The following is a 23,830-nucleotide window of genomic DNA, read 5'->3' as shown; positions in this document are numbered from 1 at the left end:
GGCATGGGTACATAACAACAAAAAGGGGGTAAAGAAGTTGGAGAAGAGAGGCCAGGATTACAACTGAAAAGAGGCAAAAAGTTGCTCAAAGTTTCTACTGAATGAAAAGAAAAACAACCTGAAGCAAGATTTTTTACAACATTAAAAATAGGGACAAAAAGTGAACATACCCAGATTACTTTACAGATGAGAAGGGTCCAAACTATAACATCAATAAAGCAGCAAACGGCCTCAGTAACTATTTTGTAAATGTGGGTCCAGAATTGGCAGAGAAAATTCCAAAATCCAAAACCAGCAAAGACAATAATCCACCCACCGGAAGTATCCCACACTCAACCCCTCTCTCTGACGAGCGGATGTCAATAACACCTTTTTACAAGCTATAGACCTGCTTCTCTCCTGCCACAATTCTCAAAAATTTGAGAAAAGAGATGAGAAATAAGTTACATTATTTTGAGAGACATAACATTATAAATGAAAACCAATATGGTTTTAGGTAAAACAGATCAAACTTAACGGCTTTGGAGGAAATCACAAATGCTCTGGACAAAAAGAAATATGCATGTGGATATTTCATTAACACATCTGAAACCAGGACATCCTACTTCAGAATCAGAATCAGAACCCTTTATTGGCATTATGCAGTGCACAACGAAATTACTTCCCAGTAGCTCTTTTCAATAAATACCTATACACGTACGAAAGACTGTATAGTAAAATATGAATGATTATTGCACACAAATTTAAAGCGTAGCCAATTCATGCCACAGTGTATTGGCAGGGGTGAATGGGTGGGGGTGGGGGGGGGGGGGGGTGAGGAGCACAGGTGTGTGATTGGGGGAAGGGGGGGGTGGATGGATGTCCCAGCTCTGGGGAAGAAGTCTATTGGTGTGAGTTCTGATGTTCCTGTATCTCTTTCCAGAGGGTAGAGGTACAAACAGTTGATGTACCGGGTGGGTGGGGTCTGCAGCTCTACAACCAGCCTTCCGAAGGACCCAGCTGTCGTACATTGAGTCGAGTTGTTGGAGAGGTCCGTCTACAATCTCCTGTGCGGTTTTCACCACCCAGGCCAAGTTATTCCTGTCTTCTTGAGTAGTTCAGCTCCTGTACCACACCGTTGCACTCAGACAGAGGATGCTTTCTATGGTGGCTCTGTAGAGGGTTCCTAGTAGTTCCCTTGAGAGTCCAGTCCTCTTAAGTTTCCTGAGGAAGAAGAGTCTCTGTTGAGCCTTTTTCACCAGGTGGGATGTGTGCAGCGACCAGGTGAGGTCAGAAGTGATGTGGATCCCCAAGAACTGGATGTGGTCTACCCTTTCCACCTCCTCCTCATGAATGAGGAGAGGAGTGTGTACCACCTTCTTGGACTTTCTGAAGTCCACAATAACCTCTTTGGTCTTGGTGGTGTTCAGGTTGTTATCGGCACACCATCCTGTTAGGTGCTTGATCACGTCTCCGTAGTGAGTCTCATCATTGTTCGATGTGAGACCCACCACGGTGGTGTCATCCTTGACAAACTGCAAGTGTATGTGATAAGAGGACTAGCGCTAAATTGGGTCAAAAGCTATCTAACGGGAAGAAAACCAATCGTCAAGATGGACGAATTTACGTCAGAAGCCAAAGAGATAAGTTGTGGTGTCCTACAAGGATCAAATCTAGACCCGCTGCTATTCAATATTATCGTAAATTATATATTTAATGTTTCAAAACTTTTAAAACTTATATTATTTGCTGATGACACAAATATATTCTATTCCACAGACAATTATAGGGTACTTATCAATGCGGTGAACATAATGTTAAACAAAATAAAATCATGGATGGATTACAACAAATTATCTTTGAACCTAGAGAAAACCAAAGTGATGTTTTTGGTAACTTCAAATCCAACACAGAGCTCTCAAATAAAATAAATAATGTCTCAATTAAAAGTGTTGCAGAAATCAAATTCTTAGGGGTTTTTATTGATGGCAAACTAAGTTGGAAGCAACACATCAGACACATGGAAAACTAAAGTCTCAAAAAGTATTTCAATCATAAATAAATCTAAACATGTATTAGGATACAACAGAAGATATTTATTGTACTTCTTCTTAATATTACCATATTTTACATACTTTATAGAAAATTTGGTTGAATAACATCTTGTCTTTTTACTGAAAAAACGAGCCGTCAGAATTGTACTTAAAGCCAGATATCTTGATCATACAAACAATTTATTTTATCAATCAAGACTTTTAAAACTGCATGGCTTTGTGGATTTTTACACTGTGCAACTTCTATACAGAGCTAGCGGGAAATCGTTGCCATTCAACATCAAAAAACAGTTCTTAGAAAATGAAGGAGGAAGTAATTGAGGGGATGTAGGAACTTCAAGATCAAACTGATAAGAACCACAAAGAAAAGTTTCTGTGTGTCGGTGTGTGGCACTAAACTCTGGAACGGGTTACGTAATGAGCTTAAACAATGTTCAAACAATGTCCAAATACATGTGTGAACTTGATTTTGGATGGACACCAGTGAAGATAAAAAATCATTGAAAAAAAATGTTCAGAGCACTGTCTAGTGGGTCTAGATGACCCAACTCCCAATGTTAAAGTGCCTAGGATAGCACAAGGTTTAAGCAGCCCTGCTATTTAGAGTTCATCAGGTGACAGATCTGATAGCAGCTAACTTCATCTGTTTAGGTGTTTTGTTTTCTTCCATTTTTTCTGGAAAGGGTTCTAACATCATTGTTGGTAGATTTCCTTCTCCTTCCATTAGCTTTGGTTCATTGAGGAAGGCTCTCTGAAGCATAGCATAAAATGTAAAAAACTTGTCTCATGTTCTTGGACATAGTTTCTGCAGAGCGGCAGGAGTTCATTACAAATTCGCTTCTGAGTTGTGGGCAGGACTGTTGAAGTTGAGTAAACCTGCCTCTTCTTCCCGTCACCCATCTGTTAAAACACTGTCTCGCTAGCTTTTCCAGCCCCTCATACACCAGCCTAACATTACAACAAAAATGGCGAACAATATCGGAGCTGTCCAGTACATTTCTGAGTCCGACGGCAGATCGGATGAGGAAAACAGAGACGTACATGGATCACCTTGTCTGCACGTGAATTCCTCAAAATGGAGCAGAGCTGGGAGCTTGTGGCCCGCCCAGCGTGTTTAGTTGAAAAGGTTTCAGACTTTAGATTCTTTGGGCTAATCTTATATGAAAATTTGTCTCTGAAGCCATATTTGTCATATATTAAAAGTAAAGTGTCCAAAACTATAATTTGAAAAATGTGAAGTATTTTCCATTCTGTAATGTCCTGGGAATCTTTTATTGTTCCATTTTATTGTTTTATTTTACTTATCGTGTTAAAGTGTGGGATGAATAAAGACGTTAATTTTACTGCAGAAGAGTTATTTGAATAACACAAAGTTGGATGTGGTGAAAAAGCAGGTGCACCATTTATTAAGTCAGTTTGTTCAAATTTGAAGATTTAGTAGAACAGAAAACTTTACTGTACATGCGTTTAGTTAAAAATAGAAGGAGATGTCAGAGAGTTTACAAATGTAATTATTTTTACTTCACAAGATGAAAATCCCAGAAGGAAATATCATTTGAAGTTTAAAGTTGCTTGAAAAACATTTACAGTTTGGAGTTTTGGAATGAAAAGTTGTTCAAATCAACTTTTATCAATGAAATTTTTTGTAAAGTAGAAACTTGAGAATATGCTTTGTGTGGTTAGTGTGTGGTTGCAGGCGGTAAAGACCGTTTAGGATCATCTCTGTATTTCTTCTTTAATATGTTATATTGGGGTAGAAATAAAAAAAATAATTTCATTCTTCTTACTGCTCCTTTTCAGTCATGAAGATGTGTGGACTTTAGTTGTGAACTGACACACACCAAAACATATGACCAAAACTATTGGCTCACTTCCCTTGACTCACACATGAACTTAGGTGCCATCCCATCCCTAACCCATTGAGTTCAATTTGATGTGGGTCCACCTTTTCCAGCTTCAACTCTTCTGGGAAGGCTGTCCACAAGGTTGAGGAGTATTTATAGGAATTCTGACCATTCTTCTGAAAGCTCATTGGTGAGGTCACACACTGATGTTGGTGGAGAAGGCCTGGCTCTCAGTCTCAGCTCCAAATAAGAATCAGAATTCGGATGCTCCTGTACCTCTTTCCAGAGGGAAGAGGTACAAACAGTTGATGTCCTGGGTGGGTGAGGTCTGCAGCTATACGACCAGCCCTCCGTCGGACCTGGCTGTTGTATACTGAGTCGAGTTGTTGGAGAGGTCCTCCCACTATCTCCTGTGCAGTTTTCACCACCCGGGGCGAGTCCTTCATGTCTTGAGCGGTGCAGCTCCCGTACCACACCGTGGCACTCAGACAGAGGATGCAGATCCTCCCAAAGGTGTTCAGGTCAGGACTCTGTGCAGGCCAGTCAAGTTCATCCACACCAGACTCTGTCATCCATGTCTTTATGGACCTTTGTGCACTGGTGCACAGAGAAACTTGTGTAAAAACCGTCTGCATGCTTGAGTGCTGATTTTATACACCTGTGGCCAGACAAAGTGATTAAGACACCTGATTCTGCTTCATTTGGATGGTGAGTGAATACTTTTGGTGATATAGTGTAACAAAACCATAATGACCTGTACAGGTACAGGTTTTTTGATTTAGCCTAAAAACTGCATATTATTAAATGAGCACAGGAAACACTTTGAAAATAGATCAAAGGATAATTGAAATGGGACTTTAAGAGAAAGGCTTTAAGAGTTTTTGATCAACCTTTCCTTTTCTTTACACAGTAACAAACAACGCCCGCATCACTTGTTGCAGCCCCCCCAACTTCTCATCCTCCGTCTAAAACTGGACGTGTTTCTGCCGAGCACAGCCGGTTACAATGCAGCTCAGAGTATTTTCAGCTCGGAGCGTCTAACTTTAGCAGGAGAGGGACCTGACCGGCAAAGAATTCAGGACGTTCATTTGATCCTTTAAGGCAAACCAGGCACACTGGTCAGAGAGCGCCATCTGTGGCTCAGTGACCGCATTTCCTCCTGTAGCAAGAAGCAGAAAACAGACTTTCTTCTTTAATGAAAACGTCTTTAATCAAACAGGTGTGGTCCTGCAGGTCCTCACAGTCAGTCAGTCAGGCAGGCAGGGATGGGGGTGTAAAGGCATCCCATCCACAAAAGGAGATAACCAAAACCAAAGAAAGCTCAGCTTCTTAATGCTTCATTAGACAAATGTTCATTCTTGGTTTAAAACAAAGAGAATAAATTCAGATTTTTAGTGTTGAAGGTTCACACCACAGACACAAACCACTGCATCACCCAGCAGCTGGGATGACCTTACAAATCAGCACAGAGGCTGCTGGGAAAATTCTCAGAATTCATTTGGACAGTGACTCTGTCACACCATGCCTGAGCAGGATGCAGGCGAGTTGGTGATGTCACCAGTAGGCGGGGTCCCCCACCCCAGTCCTAGCTCAGTTCCTGGTTTCCTGTAGCTGGGCGGCTCTGACTGTGTGGGCGTCCCACTGTGATGCGATCGAAAGTCTACCGTTGTCAGTTCTTCTTCTTGATCCCAGAGTTGAAGAGGCTGAGTCCTGATTTGCCGTTGCCATTGGCGACGCCACTCACGGACACTCCCGGCTGCTGCAGAACCTTGTCCAGGGTGGTCTTCTTGATGGCTGCTGGAGAGATGCGCTCCTGGTCTGCCAGCGACTGCAGCTCCCTGCAGGAAGAGACAGCATCAGCGCACTGGCCTGTGAGCGGTCACAGCTGCAGGAGCTGAGGTGAGCTTAGCAGAAAGAGGAAGTGTAGATGCTGCAGAATGAGCCAGACTTTTGAAATTACTTCACTATTGCTAAATGAGTTGAGGAACGTTTAAAGCTGATAGAACAGCAGAATAATGGTAGACATGTGCTGATGAAGGCTGCGTGCTGGATTAGCTGAAGAAACAAATCTACATATGCTACAAAACTATTTAAAACGTGCTATAAATGTTAAAGATGCTAACTGTAGACATCAGGACAAAACCTGCTTTGTGATCTGGGGAATCATTCGGAATTCTCAGCAGAAGTTCTTCTGGCGCAGCAGTTTGACAAATGAATCATGGTCCCACAATGCAACAGGTGGAGGAGCTCCAGCCCAGGTCCTCCTGAACGCTTAGGAAAATTCCTCCTCCTCATTGACTAAACGGTTAAAGGAATTTCCTGTTTAAGGACAAACCTAACAACTGCTCTTCAGATCTTAACCTAACAGGAAGCAGGAATCTCCTCAAGGAGCTGAATGTCTTCAAAGCAGAAGAGTGGAACTTCATGGAATGAACATGTTGATTTGTAATCTTCTGTAAATCAAACACAAACATGAAGCTAAACGGCAGGACTGCTTCTGTTTGATCAGTGATGGCATCTGGTCACTTGGCTTTAACCTGAAGGCAGAAACCCCTCTGCTGGTGTTCAGTCCAGCCATGAACCCTCACTGACAAACGCTCACCGCGTCCGGATGCACGACGCCTCCACCGCGTTGATCAGGAGGCTGCGAAAGCCGCCGCTCTCCAGGAAGTGCAGGGCGTGGATAGTGGCGCCCCCTGGTGAGCATACGTTGTCCTTTAGCTGGCCCGGGTGCTGCTCTGACTCCAGTAGCATCTTCGCTGCCCCCTGAGGGCAGAGGGAAAGAAGATCAAAATCCTGTGACTCCGCCCATCCCAGATCTATCAAATCACAATCATTTTCTTTTAAACTGATGAGGGATGAAGCAGCTGAAGGGCACCAACAGGAGTTCACTTTGGGGGAGCCATTACTCCCCCCCCCCCCCCCCCCCTGGAATTTTTGATTCTTTCATTAAAAACCATTAAAGCTTTACTTGACTCCGTTTGTGATGTTGATATTTGAGGATCAGGAGGGGGGCGACTACCTTCTCACATGATGTCAGTAGCTCAGTGAGGATCAAAGTTTAGGAAAACATCAAAGCCGAAGCAAAAACACGGGGCGGAGTCAATCCTGCCAGCAGGACGTGAGGGACTGAACTGCCACTCAGTGCAACACAAAACGCACAAACAGACACACACTTGAACACAACAGACCAGCAAAGCCTGGGCTCCGAGTCTGACGGCGAGCCTCCTAGGCAGACCCATCTTCACCCCGCCATCCGCCAGAGCGTCGAGCGCCGTGAACGCCTGCCGTGCACAGAGACCACGTTACAGCAACACACATACACCTGCGGGGCAAGTCTTTTTGAGAGGGGCACTTCTTTCTCCCCTCTGCAGATCCTCCTCAAGCCCCCGTCCCTCCCGGCTGAGCCGACTTACGTAGGCGGGGCCGCTGCCACTCAGACCGGTGACGGCGTCGATCAGGTCCTCCTCCACCTCCGTGCAGAAACCAACGCTGGCCATCAGCTGCTCCAGCAGCCGGCCGTCCTCCACCTGAGAGCACAGTTTAGTCAGCACCTGACTGATGACATGCGATCAGTGAGCCCCCAACTGGGTCTCTTCACCTCGGCATGCGTCCCTGTGGCGTACACCGTGGCGCCCTCCCTCACCACCACAGGGGTGTTGGTCATGCACCTCATCACTCGAGGAGCTGGGCGGTGCTGAAGCAGCTTCTGCAGACGAACAAAGAGCAGAGAAACGTGAAGCAGTCCCGGGATTCAGGGGGAGGAGTCAGCAGGAGGTGGAGCCCCCGCCAGATATTACCTTCTCTATGGAGCTGATGGTTACACCCGCAGCACAAGAGACTATGAGGTGGCGGTCCTCGATGTCCGGTCCAATCTCGTCCAGAACAAAGGGGATGATGTGGGGTTTCACAGCCAGAAACAGCACGTCGCTCTTGTTGACCGTCTCTTTGTTGCTGGTCGTCAGACTCACCCCCATTTTCTACAGAAGCACAGCAAATGAGGAATAACCAGACACACAGGAAGGAGGCGGAGTCCAAAATGTCAGATGTAAAACATCTTCTAAGCAGAGAGAAAAGTCACCCTGAGGCTGCTGACGGTGGGCAGGTCAGTGTCCGGAGCGCTGGCGGTGATCCTGTGAGCAGCAATCACACCTGGGGGGGGGGGGGGGGGGGGGGGGGGGCAGAGAGCAACTGAGCAAAACGAAGATGGGTTTCTCCTTTGAATTAAGCACATAGGTAGTTTCAGTGCTCCACCTGCAGTCCATTCTAGTTGTAAATGCATCAAACCCTTTTTTGTGTTTCACTATCAGTCCTGCGGGGAGCGGCGTGTTCAAATTAGCATATTTCCCAAACATATAAAGTCAACATTGCCACTTAATGTTTGCATTTACATTTAAATGCAGATGCTATATTTGCTATGAGGATGTTGATAAAGTACAGAGAAGGTCAGAAAGAGCTACACGGTGTCTTTGTGGATCTGAAGGCAGCCGTGCAGAGACAGGAACTGTGGTATTGTATGAGGAAGTGATGGAGAAATACAGTCAGGACCATAAATAATTGGACAGGTACACATTCCTTCTAATTTAGTTTCTCTACATTACCACAGTGAATTTTAAGTAAAACAACTCAGATGCCATTGAAGTGCAGACTTTCAGCTTTTATTCCATGGGTTGAACAAAAAGTGCATAAAAATGTGAAAAACTAAAGCATTTTTTTTTAAACACAATCCCTTCATTTCAGGGGCTCGTAAGTAATTGGACAAATGACTTCCATGCTATTGCATGGGCAGGTGTGGGCAATTCCCTTGTTATGTCATTATGAGTGAAGCAGATAAAAGGCCCTGGAGTAGATTAGAGGACTCATGCTTGCATTTTGAAGATTTTGCTGTGAACAGACAACATGCGGTCAAAGGATCTCTCCATGCAGGTGAAAGGAGCCATCATTAAGCTGAGAAAACAGAAAGAAACCATGCCAGAAATTACAGTATTAGGAGTGGCAAAATCAACAGTGTGGTACATCCTGAAAAAGCAAGAAAGCACTGGTGGACTCAGCAACGCAGAAAGACCTGGACGTCCACAGAAGACAACAGTGGTGGATGATCGCAGAATCATTTCCATGGTGAAGAGGAACCCGTTCACAACAGCCAACCAAGTGAACAACACTCTCCAGGAGGAAGGCGTATCAATATCCAAGTCTACCATAGAAAGAAGACTGCATGAAAGTAGATACAGAGGGAACACTGCAAGATGCAAGCCACTCATAAGCCTCAAGAATAGGAAGGCTAGATTGGACATTGCTAAAAAACATCCAAAAAGCCAGCACAGTTCACATTCTTTGGACAGATGAAACCAAAATCGACCTCTACCAGAATTATAGCAAGAGAAAGGCGTGGAGAAGCTCATGACCCAAAGCACACTACATCATCAGTAAAACACGTGCATGGCTGCTGGTGGCACTGGGACACTAGTGTTTATTGATGATGTGACACAGGACAGAAGCAGCCCAATGAATTCTGAGGTGTTCAGAGACAGACTGTCTGCGCAGATCCAGGTGAATGCAGCCAAACTGATTGGGCGGCGAATCATAATACAGATGGGCAATGACCCAAAACACACAGCCAAAGCAACTCAGGAGTTTATTAAAGCAAAGAAGTGGAATATTCTTGAATGACCAAGTCAGTCACCTGATCTTGACCCAGTTGAGCATGCATTTCACTTGATGAAGACTAAACTTCAGACAAAAAGGTCCACAAACAAACAGCAACGAAAGCCGCTGCAGCAAAGGCCTGGCAGAGCATTCAGGAGGAGAAAACCCTGCATCTGGTGATGTCCATGAGTTCAAGACTTCAGGCTGTCATTGCCAAGAAAGGCTTTTCAACCAAATATTAGTAATGACCATTTTGTTTTCAGTTATTTCATCTGTCCAATTACTCACAAGCCTATGAAATGAAGGGATTGTGTTTAAAAGATGTACAGTGATCCCTCGCTATAACGCGGTTTACTTTTCATGGTTTCGCTACTTCACGGATTTGCATCGTGCATTGTGTTCTGCATTCTGATTGGCTAAAAAGTCACTCCGCTCCTTCTCTACCTGTGCGTCAATAACGTTGCAGTTTAATATGTAAAGGTACGTAAAACAGCTTGCCAAATTAATATTATGTACGTGCAAATTTTCTAGCAATTTCTAGTTTCTCTAAAACCCATAGAAAAAAGAGCGACAACAACTGCCTATCGCTATGTTCTTGAACAAACACAGCTGCACCGCGGGCTTCAAAAGGAGAAAACACTGCAGAGCAGTGAAATACACCTGAGTCACTATTTGTCCCACTGTACTTTGTATTTTTTTCATAATCATTTTAAAATTTCTCCCGTTTAATCCAATTACTCGGGTCGCAGTGAGCCTTCTGTTCACATCGATGATTAAAATTATTATTATTAGACAGTACAGCACAGAAGTTATTTGTTGGAAAAAAAACGTTTCTAAAGTACCTTTATTTGTTAAACAAATGCTTGAGCCTGTAAAATGTTTTTTTCTTTCTTTTCAATGTATAATAGAGTATTTTTGTATAATAATTGTAAGAAAAAAAATAGAGGTTTTTACTTCACGGATTTTGCCTATCACGGGTTCTTTTTGGAACATAACCCCCGCGAAAAACAAGGGTTTACTGTACTTTAGTTTTTCACATTTTTATGCAATCTTTTTGTTCAACCCATGGAATAAAAGCTGAAAGTCTGCACTTCAATGGCATCTGATTTGTTTTACTTAAAATTCACTCTGGTAGTGTACAGAAACAAAATTAGAAAGAATGTGTCTCTGTCCAAATATTTATGGTCCTGACTGTATGTTGGAGCAGTGCAGGACATGTATGATGGCTGTCAGACAGTGGTGTGGGGGTGACAGAGGAGCTCAAGTTGGAGGTGGGATTCCATCAGGGATCAGCTGTTTGCAATGGTGATGGACAGGCTGACGGATGAGGTTAGACAGGAATCACCATGGACTATGATGTTTGCAGACGATATTGTGATTTGTGGCGAAAGCAAGGAACAGGTGGAAGAGAAGCTAGAGAGGTGGAGGTTTGCCCCGGAAAGGAGAGGAATGAAGGTTAGCCACAGTAAGTACATGTGTGTGAATGAGAGGGAGCCCAGTGGGTCAACAGTCCAGAGATATGCCAAAAGATGAACAACATTTAGGATTTAGATAAATGTTTAGACTTGACATTTACATTTATTTTTTACATAAAACTTTACATTTTACACATTCTACATATTTAAAATTAATCGTTACTATTTAGATGTGTATTTAGCATCAAAAACAGATACCTTCAAGTCACAGCTGTTAATGCTTTAATCTGTGACAAATGTGACATAAATGCAGCACATATGGAAAGAAACGTCTAAATGTGATAAAACTGTCATGTAATTTTTGCATTCAGAACCCCACACGACACTGAGTCCTTATATGACAAACATCTGCTGCTTTAAATGTACATCAGACCATCATCAGCATAATGACAGATGTGTTCTGTGCTGCCTGATGATGGGACTGAACACAGAACCCTGTGGTACGCCACCATTGACTCCGCTGTGAGGAACGTCTTTATAAGATCCAACTGGAATCCATCCGATAAAAATGACTCAAGTTCCTCTGATTGTAAAGACATGTTTCAGTCTCTACGATAAAATGTTCTGATCACAAATGCAGGACTGAGGTCCAAAAGTCAAGAAACAACACAAGTCCAGTGTCTGCAACCATCTTTGTCCCCTTCAGTAGAGAAGTTGACCCGTGATGAGCTTTAAATCCAGAATGAAACTCCTCAGAGATCATTTCTACTCAGATACTTGTTCTGCAACCGTTTTTGCTTCACAATGTTCCTGCAGCAACAACAACCTTTGGAAGGAATGCTCTGCAGAGGCAGAAGAGGGGAGGGTTCTGTTCTCCTCGGTACAGATGTTCCAGTAACATCAGGACACCAGTCCTCTTTTTGGTAACATTTACACCCAAAGTTCACAGGGAGCTGACCGATGCATCAGAACCAACCCAGGAGCCACTGTGCGTGTCACTCCCATCAGACCTGAGAGAAGATGATAAAGATGATGAAGATGTTTAGGGTCTGACCTGCTGCAGTGAAGCCCTTCACCAGCGCATGCGCCAGCTGTCCCGCTCCGATGAACCCCACGCTCATCCTTCCAGGTGACGTGACACCTGAAGAGGGGGACAGACCGTTATCCACACTGAAATCTCATTCGGATTAACCTCTCCTCTCCTGCCTGGATCGGATTAGAATTTCAGTTCCAGTTCAGGTGAAGCTCAGGAAGAGAAGAAAGCTTCGGTCTACTGTACATTAAATATATAGACATCAGTCAGAGGTTTCCTGTTGGATGCTCTCACGCTCATCCAACTTCCATCCTCTAAGGAGCTCTCATCAGCCTCGCGGAAGGAGCGCACGCGCATTTACCTCGGATAATCCAGAAGAAGCTAACGGAGACTCTCGTTTGTTCTCAGTGAGAGCTGCAGATGTTCGTCCTTTGGCCAGAAACGAACCGAGTCAGAACTCCGCTGGCGCCAACGTGGCTTTCTTCTCCGAGCGCTGGTTCTGTTACGGTTAAAGACTGACAATCCAGCCAATCAGCACCAAGACAGTTACATCGTTGACCAACGAAGGACTAGATGATGAAATGTGGGCGGAGCCTATTGTTCGTCCTGCCCTGTTGCGTCATTCGCGTGCGCGCGGTACAGGAGCAGAAAATGTGAGAATCTGGGAAATGTAGGTCAAATAAAAAAAATAGAATCTAAAAGTTTGTTTGCGTCAGACAGAAACAAATAAACAAACACAAACTCAGAGACAGTTTGACTGAGTTGACCTTCAGTGAGTAAGCGAGGAAAAAAACGAGACTTTAAGCTGAGCTTTCAATCACAAAAGATAGTTTCTAATGTCACTGGAATTTTTTTTTTTTCACTTTTTTCTTTTTATGCAAAAATTATAAAAAATATGTCTAAAACTAAGCAAACAAAAACAACTACATCTAAAAACTGTGAGACCTGTCATTATTTGGGAAGCAGTGACAGTTGTGCTCAGGAATTAGTTAGCTTTCTTCTAAATTCATGCAACCATGAGTGAGAGGGCTTAAAACTATTCATTTTAAATTGGAGTTCAAGTTCAAGCTGTCCAGTCTAGTTTCAATGTTGGCAGGATTCAAACCCTAAATCTTCCATTCTCAGGGTTTACCACTACACAATCTTACAGTTTTCAGTTCCTCTGGGATTCTGCAGCAATTTTTTAATTGTTTCAGCACAACTGCCTGAAGTTGTAGAAAAATTGTCATAAAAGGCTGCAGGAGGACATTCAAACTTTGAAGCAATTGTTTTTTCCCCCACTCTGTTGTTGTGCAATTTTATGCAATAACTGCACAGGATTTATTTCTAAATGAATGCACCTTTTTATGTTTTATGTGAAAGTTGAACAATAATATAGGAGCAGCATGTTTAGGAAATTTACAACGAAAATGACAGATATCACATTCATGTTGAAAAGTTACATTTTAATTAAAGAAATAAAGCTGGCAGGCTGAGATTGAATAAAAATGCCACTTTGAAAAAAATGTTTTATTTAATTTCAGAAAAAACATTTAGTTCAGTATAGTTAAGTGTGTCTTAGCCTTAATTATATTTCTTTTATTTTGATATTACTAATATCTCATCTTAGCTTTCATTTTTCTCTGAAGTGCCTTGAGTCTAAAAATAAATTCATCTTTCAACACAGAAAACAACTGTTTCAGTTAGAAAGATCACTTCAACAAAACACTATCTGTCTGTTAAAATAATCATCTAAACCTAAAATGCAGTATGCAATATTCAATCTGTACACTGAATGTGCATTTAGAAATCACATACAAGAGTTCAGCCTCTCTTCACAGCTGCGGCCTGCGGTTCCCAAGGAGGTAAAGTTAGATCTGCGGTTTTTCTTGAAGCTGCTGTGAGTGAGTGAATGCAGACTTCACCTAATAAAAACAGAGGTCATAGTGTCTAATAATTCTGTCAATTAAAGAAAAGAAAAAACTATGATAATACAAACTAGGATAATATGATTTAAATTAATAAACTCAAATACTTTGTACATACTGTATAAATAGAAAATATTGACTATGGAAACATCTGTTCTGTCAGATACAATTTACGCTCATATTTCACCTAAAGAACCTCAACACTAGATTTCTTAATATCCAAATTCACACACATGATATATTTAAAAATGTGGTAAATACACACGCGGTAAATTCACCCACATGTCAAATTCACACACGTGACAAATTGCGACACATGAAAAGTTCACACAAAAGACAAATTTACCCACATGTCAAATTCACACATATGATGAATTTACGCACATGATAAATTCACGTACATGATAAATTCACACACATGATGAATTTACGCACATGATAAATTCACGTACATGATAAATTCACACACATGGCAAATTCACACACATGACAAATTTACACAAATGACAAATTCACACACACATGAATTCACACACACTGCAAATTCACTGTGTCGCCCGCACTAGGCTCTGTTGTGTAGACTTGTACACAAACTGTGTAAGGAACTGTAAATAAGTAATAACTTAGTTATATTATAGGAGCATCTTAAATTCAGGGAGAGCCAAGGCCAGCACAAAAACTAAATGCCTCCTGGATAAAAAGAAACAGACTCTTTACACTCTTGAATGTCGCTCAACCTTTTTGACCTGATCCCATATTCTGATGTTCTGGTCTTTGTTTGACCTTACACTGCATGTTCTTGGTCTCACATGTGTCTTTACTGTTGATGCTGAGGTGGTCTCATGACCAGACTTATACCTGGTGACTCTTGTCACATCAAACTGAGTAGGATTTCCACATGGAGCCAGGGTTCATCTGCCCCCCGGAGTTCATCCAGCAGCTGTCAGATGAGGTTTTAACCCCTGATGTAAGGAAAGCTCAGCCTGCTTTAGGCCAAGCTGACCACAGGGGCGCGCTACAGCAGCTTGGTTGGTCACGCTAGCATTCACTGTCTGCTGCGAAACCGCACAGCTTTATGGATTCATAAAGATGCAGAAGAAAGTTGTTTTTTTCTGCGAAGGACAGCATTCCAAACGAATATTTACTAGCAGATGATGCAGTTGATTTTTCTCAAACAGAAACTCAGCTGTGGAAGTTCTGCTTGTTTGTGAAGGATAGCTTCATGAACACAACCCAGCATGAAGCTGGATTAGCCGCAGTTACTTCAGACTGAAGGTTGATGCAAATAGGAGAATTGGGGTGTGGCGCTGGAGTCACAGGTATTCAGAGCAAAGCCACTGTTTTCCTGTGTTTCCTCAATATCGAAGTTTGAAGGTAAAACTGTCAGGTTGATGATGTCCATGTTTTCTTCTTCATCACCTTCCCTTTTCCTCTCACACCCCTAATGCTTTGCTGGGTTAAAGTTACACTCCACAGGGAGAAGCAGCCCCCACCCCTTATGAGACCACATTCTGTTTATTTTCTCACTGTAATGCAGCCTGAGGGACTCAGCGCTCCTGTCTATATTTAAAGCAGAATTCAGGGCCTGAGGTCGGGCTCTGAAGCACCAGCTGTTGGATCCTGGTTTTCCTCATTCAGCCGGGCCCTGACAGGTCCTCGGCCTTTTTCTGCAGCTGATCTCAGCAGCTTCCAACCAAGAGAAGAAGAACACCCAGCAGGCTGCAGAGCCCAAGTCACAGGATCACCACACAGAGATCAACATTATTGCTATTCGAAAGGAAGACCAAAGATCACTGCACACGCTGATCTCCAGCATCTGTTACTGGGTGGAAGTATGGAGGAACAACAGTTCAGCCAATATTCCTACTTAAATAGGAAAATTAGATACTAACCAAGCTGAATATAATGCAAGAATAAACCCATTTTCATTTAGTTACATGCATTTAAATGACAGGATCTGGTGAATGTGACAGACGTTTAACCCTTGTGCTATCCTAGGCACTTTACCATTGGGAGTTGGGTCATCTAGACCCACTAGACAGTCCTCTGAACCTTTTTTCTTCAATGATTTGTGATCTTCACTGGTGTCCATGGATTACATGAAATCTTTCCACCTTTATCCACCTTTGTCATGGTAAGGAGAACACGTCAAAGTAAGGCTGGGGTCATCTAAGATAGCACAAGGGTTAAGCACAGAGAGCAGGTTTCCTTCAAGAAGAACCAACACTTTCAAACAAATTTAGAGCAAACACTTCAGTAAAAGCATTTCTGTTAATCCAGGGAGGCCGGGGTTGGTTCGACTGATGAAGGTTTGTGCAGGAAAGAGATGATAAACTGATGCAGTAACAGAAATGTATGTGAGAATGTCCACAAAAGGGAACCAGAAAATGAAGAGCCTCTTGCTTATTTTCTTTGTTTGGGAAATGAGAGTGTTACAATAAGTTTTTACTAAAGCATCGAGAATATTTTTCTGCCACTTTTAGTTGTTAAAAGACAAAAGCTAAAACTTGAAGACGTTTTAAATGAATGGTTTTTAAATTTAAATTTAATTTAAATTTAAATTTAAATTTAAATTTAAATTTAAATTTAAATTTTAAATGAAAGCTTGTCAGAGGAGATTTGAGGACGTAGACATCTGGATCTGCAGCTCGGTTTCTCAGTTCCTCGCTGCAGTTTTTAACAAAGAGAAGAAGATTCAGATTTTCCTTACTTGACAGAACCAATGGAGTAAATAGAAAAGTACATTGTATTACCAAAAGTACTGGCTCACCTCCCTTGACTCACATTGGAACTGAAGTGCCGTCCCACCCCTAACCCATAGAGTTCAATGTGATGTCGGTCCACCTTTTCCTGCTTTTACGGCTTCGACTCTTCTGGGAAGGCTGTCCACAAGGTTGAGGAGTGTTTATAGGAATTCTGACCATTCTTCTGAAAAGCTCATTTATGAGGTCATACACTGATATTGGTGGAGAAGGTCTGGCTCTCAGTCTCTGTTCTAATTCATCCCAAAGGTGTTCCATCTTGTTCAGGTCAGGACTCTGTGCAGGCCAGTCAAGTTCATCCACACCAGACTCTGTCATCCATGTCTTTATGGACCTTTGTGCACTGGTGCAAAGTCATGTTGGAGGAGGAAGGGGCCCGCTCCAAACTGTTCTCACAAGGTTGGGAGCAAAGAGTTGTCCAAAATGTTTTGGCATCCTGACGCACTTAGAGTTCTTTTTACCCATTGTGCTATCTTAGATGACCCCACCCTTACATTGACGTGTTCTCCCTACCATGACAAAGGTGGATAAAGGTGGAAAGATTTCATGTAATCCATGGACACCAGTGAAGATCACAAATCATTGAAGAAAAAAGGTTCAACACACTGTCTAGTGGGTCTAGATGACCCAACCTCCAACGTTAAAGTGCCTAGGATAGCACAAGGGTTACTGGAGCTGAGGAGCCAAGCCTACGTCCTGAAAAACAAACTCCCACACCATGGTTCCTCCTCCACCAAATTTCACACCAGGACCTAGATCGTTTAGAGGTTTTTACAGACACGCAGGCCAAAGTCCCATTAGTCTCACACAAAACCGACCACACGGAAATCTCTGCTGTTGGTCCCTCCCTTCAGAGCCTCCCTAGTTCCCAAGCTTCAGAGCTGGGGAGCTAGTTTGGCGATTTTAGCTTCCAATCCCACCTGCAATGCTGAGTTTTAAGGAAGGAGGTATTGGAATGACCCAACTGAGAACTCAAACCCTCAACAATCCAGTGACAGGCCAAGCACTCCACCACTGTGATGCAGCAGCTTTGATTTTTAAGTTTTTATTTTATTAACTTTTTTTTCTTTTTCTGGGGTGGCCATGGTGCAGTGGTAGACCAGAAGATCAGAAGATTGCAGATTCGGTCACAACCTTGCCCGCCACTGAACTCCACATCAGCATGTGAATGTTTGTGTGAATGCGACAGTGACTGTAACTGCATCTAAGAAGGTAGAAAAGCGGAGTATGAGTATACGCTATTTACCTTACACCATTTTCATGAGTTTCTCATCACCTGAAAAGGTGAAAAGATGAGGAGAGCAGTGGGATGTTCCTCTGACAGCAGCATCTCACAGATGGAAATGGGCTTCAGTCTGATGCTGGTTTGACATGTTCATATTTAGCTGTTCCTGTAGGACCCAGAGCAGAGAACGCTCTGACCCCCCCAGACTCAAGACCACTGAGGGAAACCAGACAGCAACATACGCCGAGAGAATTTTGGCACAGCCATCAGACAGTCAACCCCACCTCTCAGAGGGCGCCCCAGAAGGAAAATCAGGAAGAGTGATGGACAACTGTCATCTCGGCTCTGTCAGACTTTCTCATGACGGAGACCCAGAGCGGCAGGCAGAAAGAAGAAAAGCGAGGGTCAGGTACAAACAGCTGCTTAATGGGGTTGGAGGGGCAGCTGGGGGTCTGAACTGCAGACATGAAAACTCTGAATGGATCATTTCTGACATCAAGCAGAAGATTCTGAATGCATGAAATGAAGCTTGAGGAGGGATGGGCACACAGAGGAGAGTTTGCTCCACCCACCTCAACAACGTTCAAAAAATGGGTTCTTGGGCGAGAAGAGAAATGAAGTTTTGTTTTTCTCAGCCTATTCAAAAGTTTTCAGTCTTCAGCTCATGTTATGAAGAAGCTCACTGAGTAACGTTACTTACGTTTGTCTTCTGTTGCCGTTCACTCGCTCTCATTTTTGGCTGAATGTTCATAACAGGAAATCCCCAAATCTCAGTGCCTTTCCTGCAGCACTTGTCAGCTTTGGACCAGAGAGCCCCCAGCTGCTTCTGGATTTGCTGCTGAACTACCAGACAGTTGTCCAGGAAGGAGAGGCTGCCTGAGATCTTCTCAGACAATTCATTGACTCATCTCAGATCAGAGAGGATGAGGTGGCCATCATGAGCTCATGGTCTGATGGTTCACAGCGTGTTTTAAGGTGGGGGATGAAAACCTGTCAGAGCAATGATGCTGCTACAATCAAACCGGAATCTGCAAATATATTCGGCAGGTTTGGTTCAAAGATTTCTATTTAGCTTTTTCTAAAACAACTCAACTGCTGTGTGAACAGATGACACCAATCCTGAAGTCTGATTTGACGCTGGGACCACTCTGGCTGAGACAGACCTCCGCAGCTTTTCTAAAGCTTTGGATTCATTTGGATGGAAAAAAACCAAAATGCTTTGGCTGTAGCCAGCAGTGATGCAAATGTCAGGGCAGGCTTTCCATGTAAGGCGTCTAACCCCTCCCCACTTCTGTCATGCTCCGATCACTTTTTACCTGGAGTCCTCTGTCTGTTCAGGTCAGAGAAAACCCGAGCAACATTCAGAGCCGCTGGGAATAAAAAGAAGCTGGAAAGAGGGCAGTTCCTGTGAAGATGCACATGGATGCTAAAGTCAGGAACTAAAGGAAACATAGGAGCAGAAATAACTCATGAAACTAAATTCGGTGAAGAAGAACCAGGCATAAAAAGCAAAAATACATCTGTAAAGCTGACAGGTTTGAGGTCAGATGATGCATAAAACAGTTTAATAAAAACAGAATCAAGGTAACCTGAACTGCAGACATTACAACTCTAACAGTAGTTTCTGCTTTTTAAGAATAATGATGACCAAAAAGCCAAACTGAAAGGGGGAAGTTGAAAAAGAAAAACTTATAGAAAAAAAAAATGGCGCTGAAACAGAAGAGACAGTAAGATGAATAGGGGAGCTGGTTTCACATTCATTAAAACTTGAACACACCTTTACAGAGTCTTTGTGAATCAAAGGTGGGACACTGGACCCCCCCCCCAATTCCTGTTTTGGAGCTTTGACAGTTTGTGACAACTTTGTGTTTTAGTAAAATAAAACAAAGTGCAAATGACTGCAAAACAATGAAGACTTGTCTTGTATTCTGGAGAAAAATCAACGTCTCCACAATGACAGAGATGAGGAAGAAGGAGACCGGAGGATCAACCTGAACTCAGAGCATCTGCGGCTTAACTCTCAGTCCTGTTTGTGCACAAACCCAGACTTGATGTGCTGGGAGGTTTTCTCCGCTGCAGAGGTGGACGTGTGCTTGGTGCGTGTCGGCTGTTGATGAGTGGGTTGGGTTTGGGTCCAGGATGCACTCTAAAGCGGAGTGAAGCTTCAGCGTGTTTGCAGAGGTCAGATCTGTAGGACTTGTTGACTCTGTGGTCACGCTGACCGCTGTGACACGGCGGCTCTCACTGCAGCTCATCTGGATAAAGTTCACAGAAGCTCTGACAGGTTTGAGGAAGTCCAGTCTCTTTAAACGCTGCATCACACTTCCCTGAGTCTATGCAGTTATCTTTAGCAGGGGTGATTTCTGTGGAGGGTGGTGGTGGGGGTGCAAATGGCAGGAATGCCACAGTTGCCAAATGTGCTTCAATGTGTAAGTCCTTCGAGTTTGTTTCTGCTTTGAAACATGAGAGAGTTCTGGAGGGTGGATCCTTCATTTTTGGAGGATTCGTTTTAGGAGGACAGAAATACCCTGGCGGACTGGGTGGGGTTGGCTTTGAGAGGGGGGGTCATTTTGAGGAATGGGGTGTCTCTGGAATCAGGAATGTCAGGGGGCAAAATTCCTCCACAGTCCAGAGAGAAACAGAGCAGCTCGGAGGGAAAAGTCCTGAAATTTTTTCATGTTCAAAGATGAGAAACCAGAAAAAGGGGAAACGCTACACCCGTGACCTCGCAGCCGCATGCGAGGACACAAAGCGGACCCCCTGGGAGTACATCAGGTCTGCTGCGTACAGACAAAAGTTGACCCAGGAGAAAACGGCCACCACCACCTTGCTGTCCCACGGACACTTGCCCTGTGGACAGGACGACGGCCTCCAGGGGGAGCCGTACTTTGTGTCAAAGCAGAACACTGGCCACACCACTGACGCGCTCAGGTACAGCAGAACCTCCAGGAGCGTGAACACCACCACAAACCGGTCAAAGGGCGTCCCGCGTACCCCCTGTGTCCGCTTACACACCGTCATGAAGACCACCAGAGCTGTCAGGGCGAAGCAGAACGCGTACACCACAACGCAGAAGATGGTGGCGGCGTACAGGGAGTACTGGCTGCCATTGGCCAGAGCTCCAAAAATGACGCAGGCCACAAAACTCTGAACCACTTTGAGAAGGCCTGGGACAGTGGCCATGTAGCCCACCACAATCTGGCCCGGCCTGGCCCGGCACAGAACTACCTCCACCCCGTAGGCCAGAGTTCCTAGGATGGAGCAGACGGTGACGGCGATGCGGAAATCTCTGACGTGACAGCCGGCGTACGGACATTCAGAGCGCACAAAGAAGAGAGGATACACCACGGAGGTCGTCACGTACCTGCAGGGGGAGACAGACAGAAAGAGAGGCCGCCAAAAACCGGGAGCGACATCAGCATTCATGGGGAACCAGAGAGAACCAGAGTCACAATCATTATTTTTACAGAGAAGCCACTCTGAGTGCAGGTTCAGATTCAGACAGAGCAAATGTGGAAACAGAAGAGGAAATGAGGATGACAGGAAAACTGTTGACCTCCAGCCTCTATGTGAGATTCTTTTTCCAGGGGGGATCTCTGGGATGCAGTGGGACACATCTGCTGCCCCCCACATTTGGTCCAGCTTTATTCGATACAGGAGTAAAAAGTCGCCTGAACTCTGGTCCTCTTGAAAATGAAGATGTCTGTACCTTGAGGGCAAACACTGGTGTGGTTTTCCTCAGTATAAATGCAAACAGGTCTGGCAGGTACGTGAAGAACTGACCTGGATCCAGATATTTAAGGTTTTAAACCAACATACATAGCAGAATCAGCTGCAGATTTGAGCGTTTCAGTCTGAAACAAACACTAAACACCTCCGACTGCAGCTGGGAGTGTTGCTGCATTACAGCTCCACCCTTTGGCCTGGGAATGTGCTAAATATGTGGGAGGAGCCTACAGCTGCCCACTCCGCTGCTTTGGGAACTAATGACTTTCAAAACGTAGTTTTCTTTCATGATGCTGTCCCCTTCCACAAACAGGCTCTGTGGGCGGAGCTAACAAGGCAAAACATCCGGAGTGGAATGGAGACGCTGTGAAGACCTGCAGCTGGGTCACAGGGACCTGTTCTGGTGGATCTCTGACGCTTCCACCAAAACAGGGATCAGATCATCGTTTCAGACTGGAAGAAAGTATCTGGAGGTGGTTTCCAGCCATGAACGAGGGGTTGGTTAAAGGAGGATTTGGGGCAGGGTCAAAGGTCACCTGAAGCATGACTTACATGAGTGTGGCGCAGGCGGCACACGTGACTGTGAGGTTGTCCCAGGATACGGGCAGGCAGCTGTGGAGGCGGGTGGCATCCAGGAAGAAAACCACGACGGACATGGCAAAGCAGAAGCACCAGGCCGCCATGCAGAATACGCCGTGTGACCCGCTGTAGCCGGCACTGTGGGTCACCATGGCGATCACAGCACACCCCATGGCTAACTGACAGATCCGGGCCGCACCCAGACGGGAGCAGAGGGCAGCTTTGTTCAGGTACGAGACCCCTTGCGAGTCCATGTCAGTCTTCAAGGACCAGGATCCAGACCAGCATAAGGATCAGGAACAGGAAGAGGAGGGGTCAATCTAAAATATCTGCAGAGGCATGTAGACTTCATCTCATCAGGTTCCTTTACCTCTCAGCTGATGCGTCTGCTTCAGAGCTCCTCAGTCGTCCACCTGAGGCTGACTGCCGTCTGCCGTCTGCGCAGACACCACAAACTCATGCAGATGATCCTCCTCAGACGCTCTCCTTAGTCAGAGTTCAGCCTCACAAAAAACTCAAGTTCAGATCCTGCTGAGGCATCAGTCGTAACACGTCCAGCTCAGAAGTTCCTGACTCTTATTGGGAGCCTTGCAGGAACATTTTACTTTCATCTTCAAACTTTCTCTGTGACTCTGTTCTTCAGACACTTTCTCTGTCCTGCATGTGTTATGAGGAGGGGGGCTCACAGGGTCACACAGACCAGAATGGAAGTTAATTGGGGGTGGAGCATCCACCACGTGGCCGCTGGTGAGGGCGGGGGGCGTTTGGTTGAGTTACAGACTTCAGGAGGGGAATCTGAACAGCTGATGACGAAGGAGGATCCTCATGGTGTTCAGACATTTTTTGTCCTCCAGCGTCTCCATAAATACCAATAAATTCATGGAGGAAGACGTTAATAACAGAAGAAAATAATATTAATGCCCCTCTCGATAGACACATGACTGTCCACACGCTTTTAAAGCTGCAAAAAGACTGTTGTCTCATTTTTGGAGAAGTTTTTTTGTTCTGATTTCAAGTTTGACTGGAAGAGACTGTATTTGGAAAAAGAATGCTAAATACAACTTTCTGTAAAAAAAAATACTTTTACTCAGCTACGTGTCTGTCACTGATACTTTTCAAAATGAAGTTCAGCTTTAATGATGAAACCACCATAAAGAACAACATCATGAAACCTCTGAGACAAGAAAAAAATGCTTTTTTGTAAAGGATCATTTTTATTTGGTTAAACAAAAACTTAGTTCAAAACCTAAAAATACAAGAAGTTACAGATTCTTTTTTACTTTTGGTTTTATCTGATTCTAAAACATGAGAGAGTAAATCAGAGAAACTGGTACTATGTACATAATGAGGCATTACATACAGCCTTAAAGCAAACAGTTTGGCGCAGGAGGGGAACGCAGTTCTCTGCAATACTTCCTGCAGTACAGGTGGTGAGGCGTTGACCTAAACTCAGGAAAGTGTCTCCTTAATCTCTTTAATCCCATCAACACAGATTAGCAGAGGCTGAGGACACAGGATTGGGTCAGTCCATCACCCAGCCCTTCAATCATAAAGGTGGACACAAACCTTCTCAGTGGCAGGACACTAGAGGTGGATGCGGGACGCCCTGAGTACTACAATTCTTCAGATGTGTTGGAGCTGTTTTGGGTGACAGAGACCG

General features: G+C 44.1%; 2 protein-coding genes across 3 annotated transcripts; both read right to left on the bottom strand.

Annotated features, from left to right (window-relative positions):
- Window positions 1-5,061: 5,061 nt before the first annotated feature.
- Window positions 5,062-12,505, bottom strand: LOC144993956 (pyrroline-5-carboxylate reductase 1, mitochondrial-like). The gene is made up of 9 exons (XM_078949996.1): window positions 12,333-12,505; window positions 11,993-12,079; window positions 7,959-8,029; window positions 7,678-7,857; window positions 7,479-7,586; window positions 7,294-7,407; window positions 7,069-7,161; window positions 6,480-6,643; window positions 5,062-5,715 (listed from the first exon to the last, which is right to left on the bottom strand). Exons 2-9 carry the CDS (start codon window positions 12,057-12,059, stop codon window positions 5,547-5,549), a joined length of 966 nt encoding a protein of 321 aa, XP_078806122.1. The 5' UTR covers window positions 12,060-12,079; window positions 12,333-12,505; the 3' UTR covers window positions 5,062-5,546.
- A 6,896-nt stretch (window positions 12,506-19,401) lies between these two features.
- LOC101171891 (myeloid-associated differentiation marker-like protein 2) lies at window positions 19,402-22,850 on the bottom strand. Of its 2 annotated transcripts, XM_011479225.4 has the most exons (3): window positions 22,541-22,850; window positions 22,144-22,430; window positions 19,402-21,229 (listed from the first exon to the last, which is right to left on the bottom strand). In XM_011479225.4, exons 2-3 carry the CDS (start codon window positions 22,422-22,424, stop codon window positions 20,578-20,580), a joined length of 933 nt encoding a protein of 310 aa, XP_011477527.2. In that variant the 5' UTR covers window positions 22,425-22,430; window positions 22,541-22,850; the 3' UTR covers window positions 19,402-20,577. The 2 variants fall into 2 exon arrangements, with proteins under 2 accessions (XP_011477527.2, XP_020561036.2); XM_020705377.3 differs by lacking the exon at window positions 22,541-22,850 and having other exon boundaries at window positions 22,144-22,532.
- Window positions 22,851-23,830: the final 980 nt, after the last annotated feature.

The sequence above is a fragment of the Oryzias latipes genome, chromosome 1 (assembly GCF_053564925.1).
Source record: "Oryzias latipes strain Hd-rR chromosome 1, Olatipes_Hd-rR_3.1".
In the NCBI taxonomy this organism is placed as follows: Eukaryota; Metazoa; Chordata; class Actinopteri; order Beloniformes; family Adrianichthyidae; genus Oryzias; species Oryzias latipes.
The sequence above is the reverse complement of the archived record's forward strand: the minus strand, read 5'-3'. Positions and strand labels throughout refer to the sequence as shown.

What these genes read in the sequence shown, in the direction of transcription:
- LOC101171891 (XM_011479225.4), bottom strand. Translation starts at nt 22,424, where the DNA reads ATGGACTCGCAAGGGGTCTCGTACCTGAACAAAGCTGCCCTCTGCTCC. An exon ending in GCCGCCTGCGCCACACTCAT is followed by an intron (nt 21,230 to 22,143) that starts GTAAGTCATGCT and finishes CTCCCCCTGCAG; the next exon opens with GTACGTGACGACCTCCGTGG.
- LOC144993956 (XM_078949996.1), bottom strand. Translation starts at nt 12,059, where the DNA reads ATGAGCGTGGGGTTCATCGGAGCGGGACAGCTGGCGCATGCGCTGGTG. An exon ending in GAAGGGCTTCACTGCAGCAG is followed by an intron (nt 8,030 to 11,992) that starts GTCAGACCCTAA and finishes CCCCCCCCCCAG; the next exon opens with GTGTGATTGCTGCTCACAGG. An exon ending in CCACCGTCAGCAGCCTCAGG is followed by an intron (nt 7,858 to 7,958) that starts GTGACTTTTCTC and finishes GTGCTTCTGTAG; the next exon opens with AAAATGGGGGTGAGTCTGAC.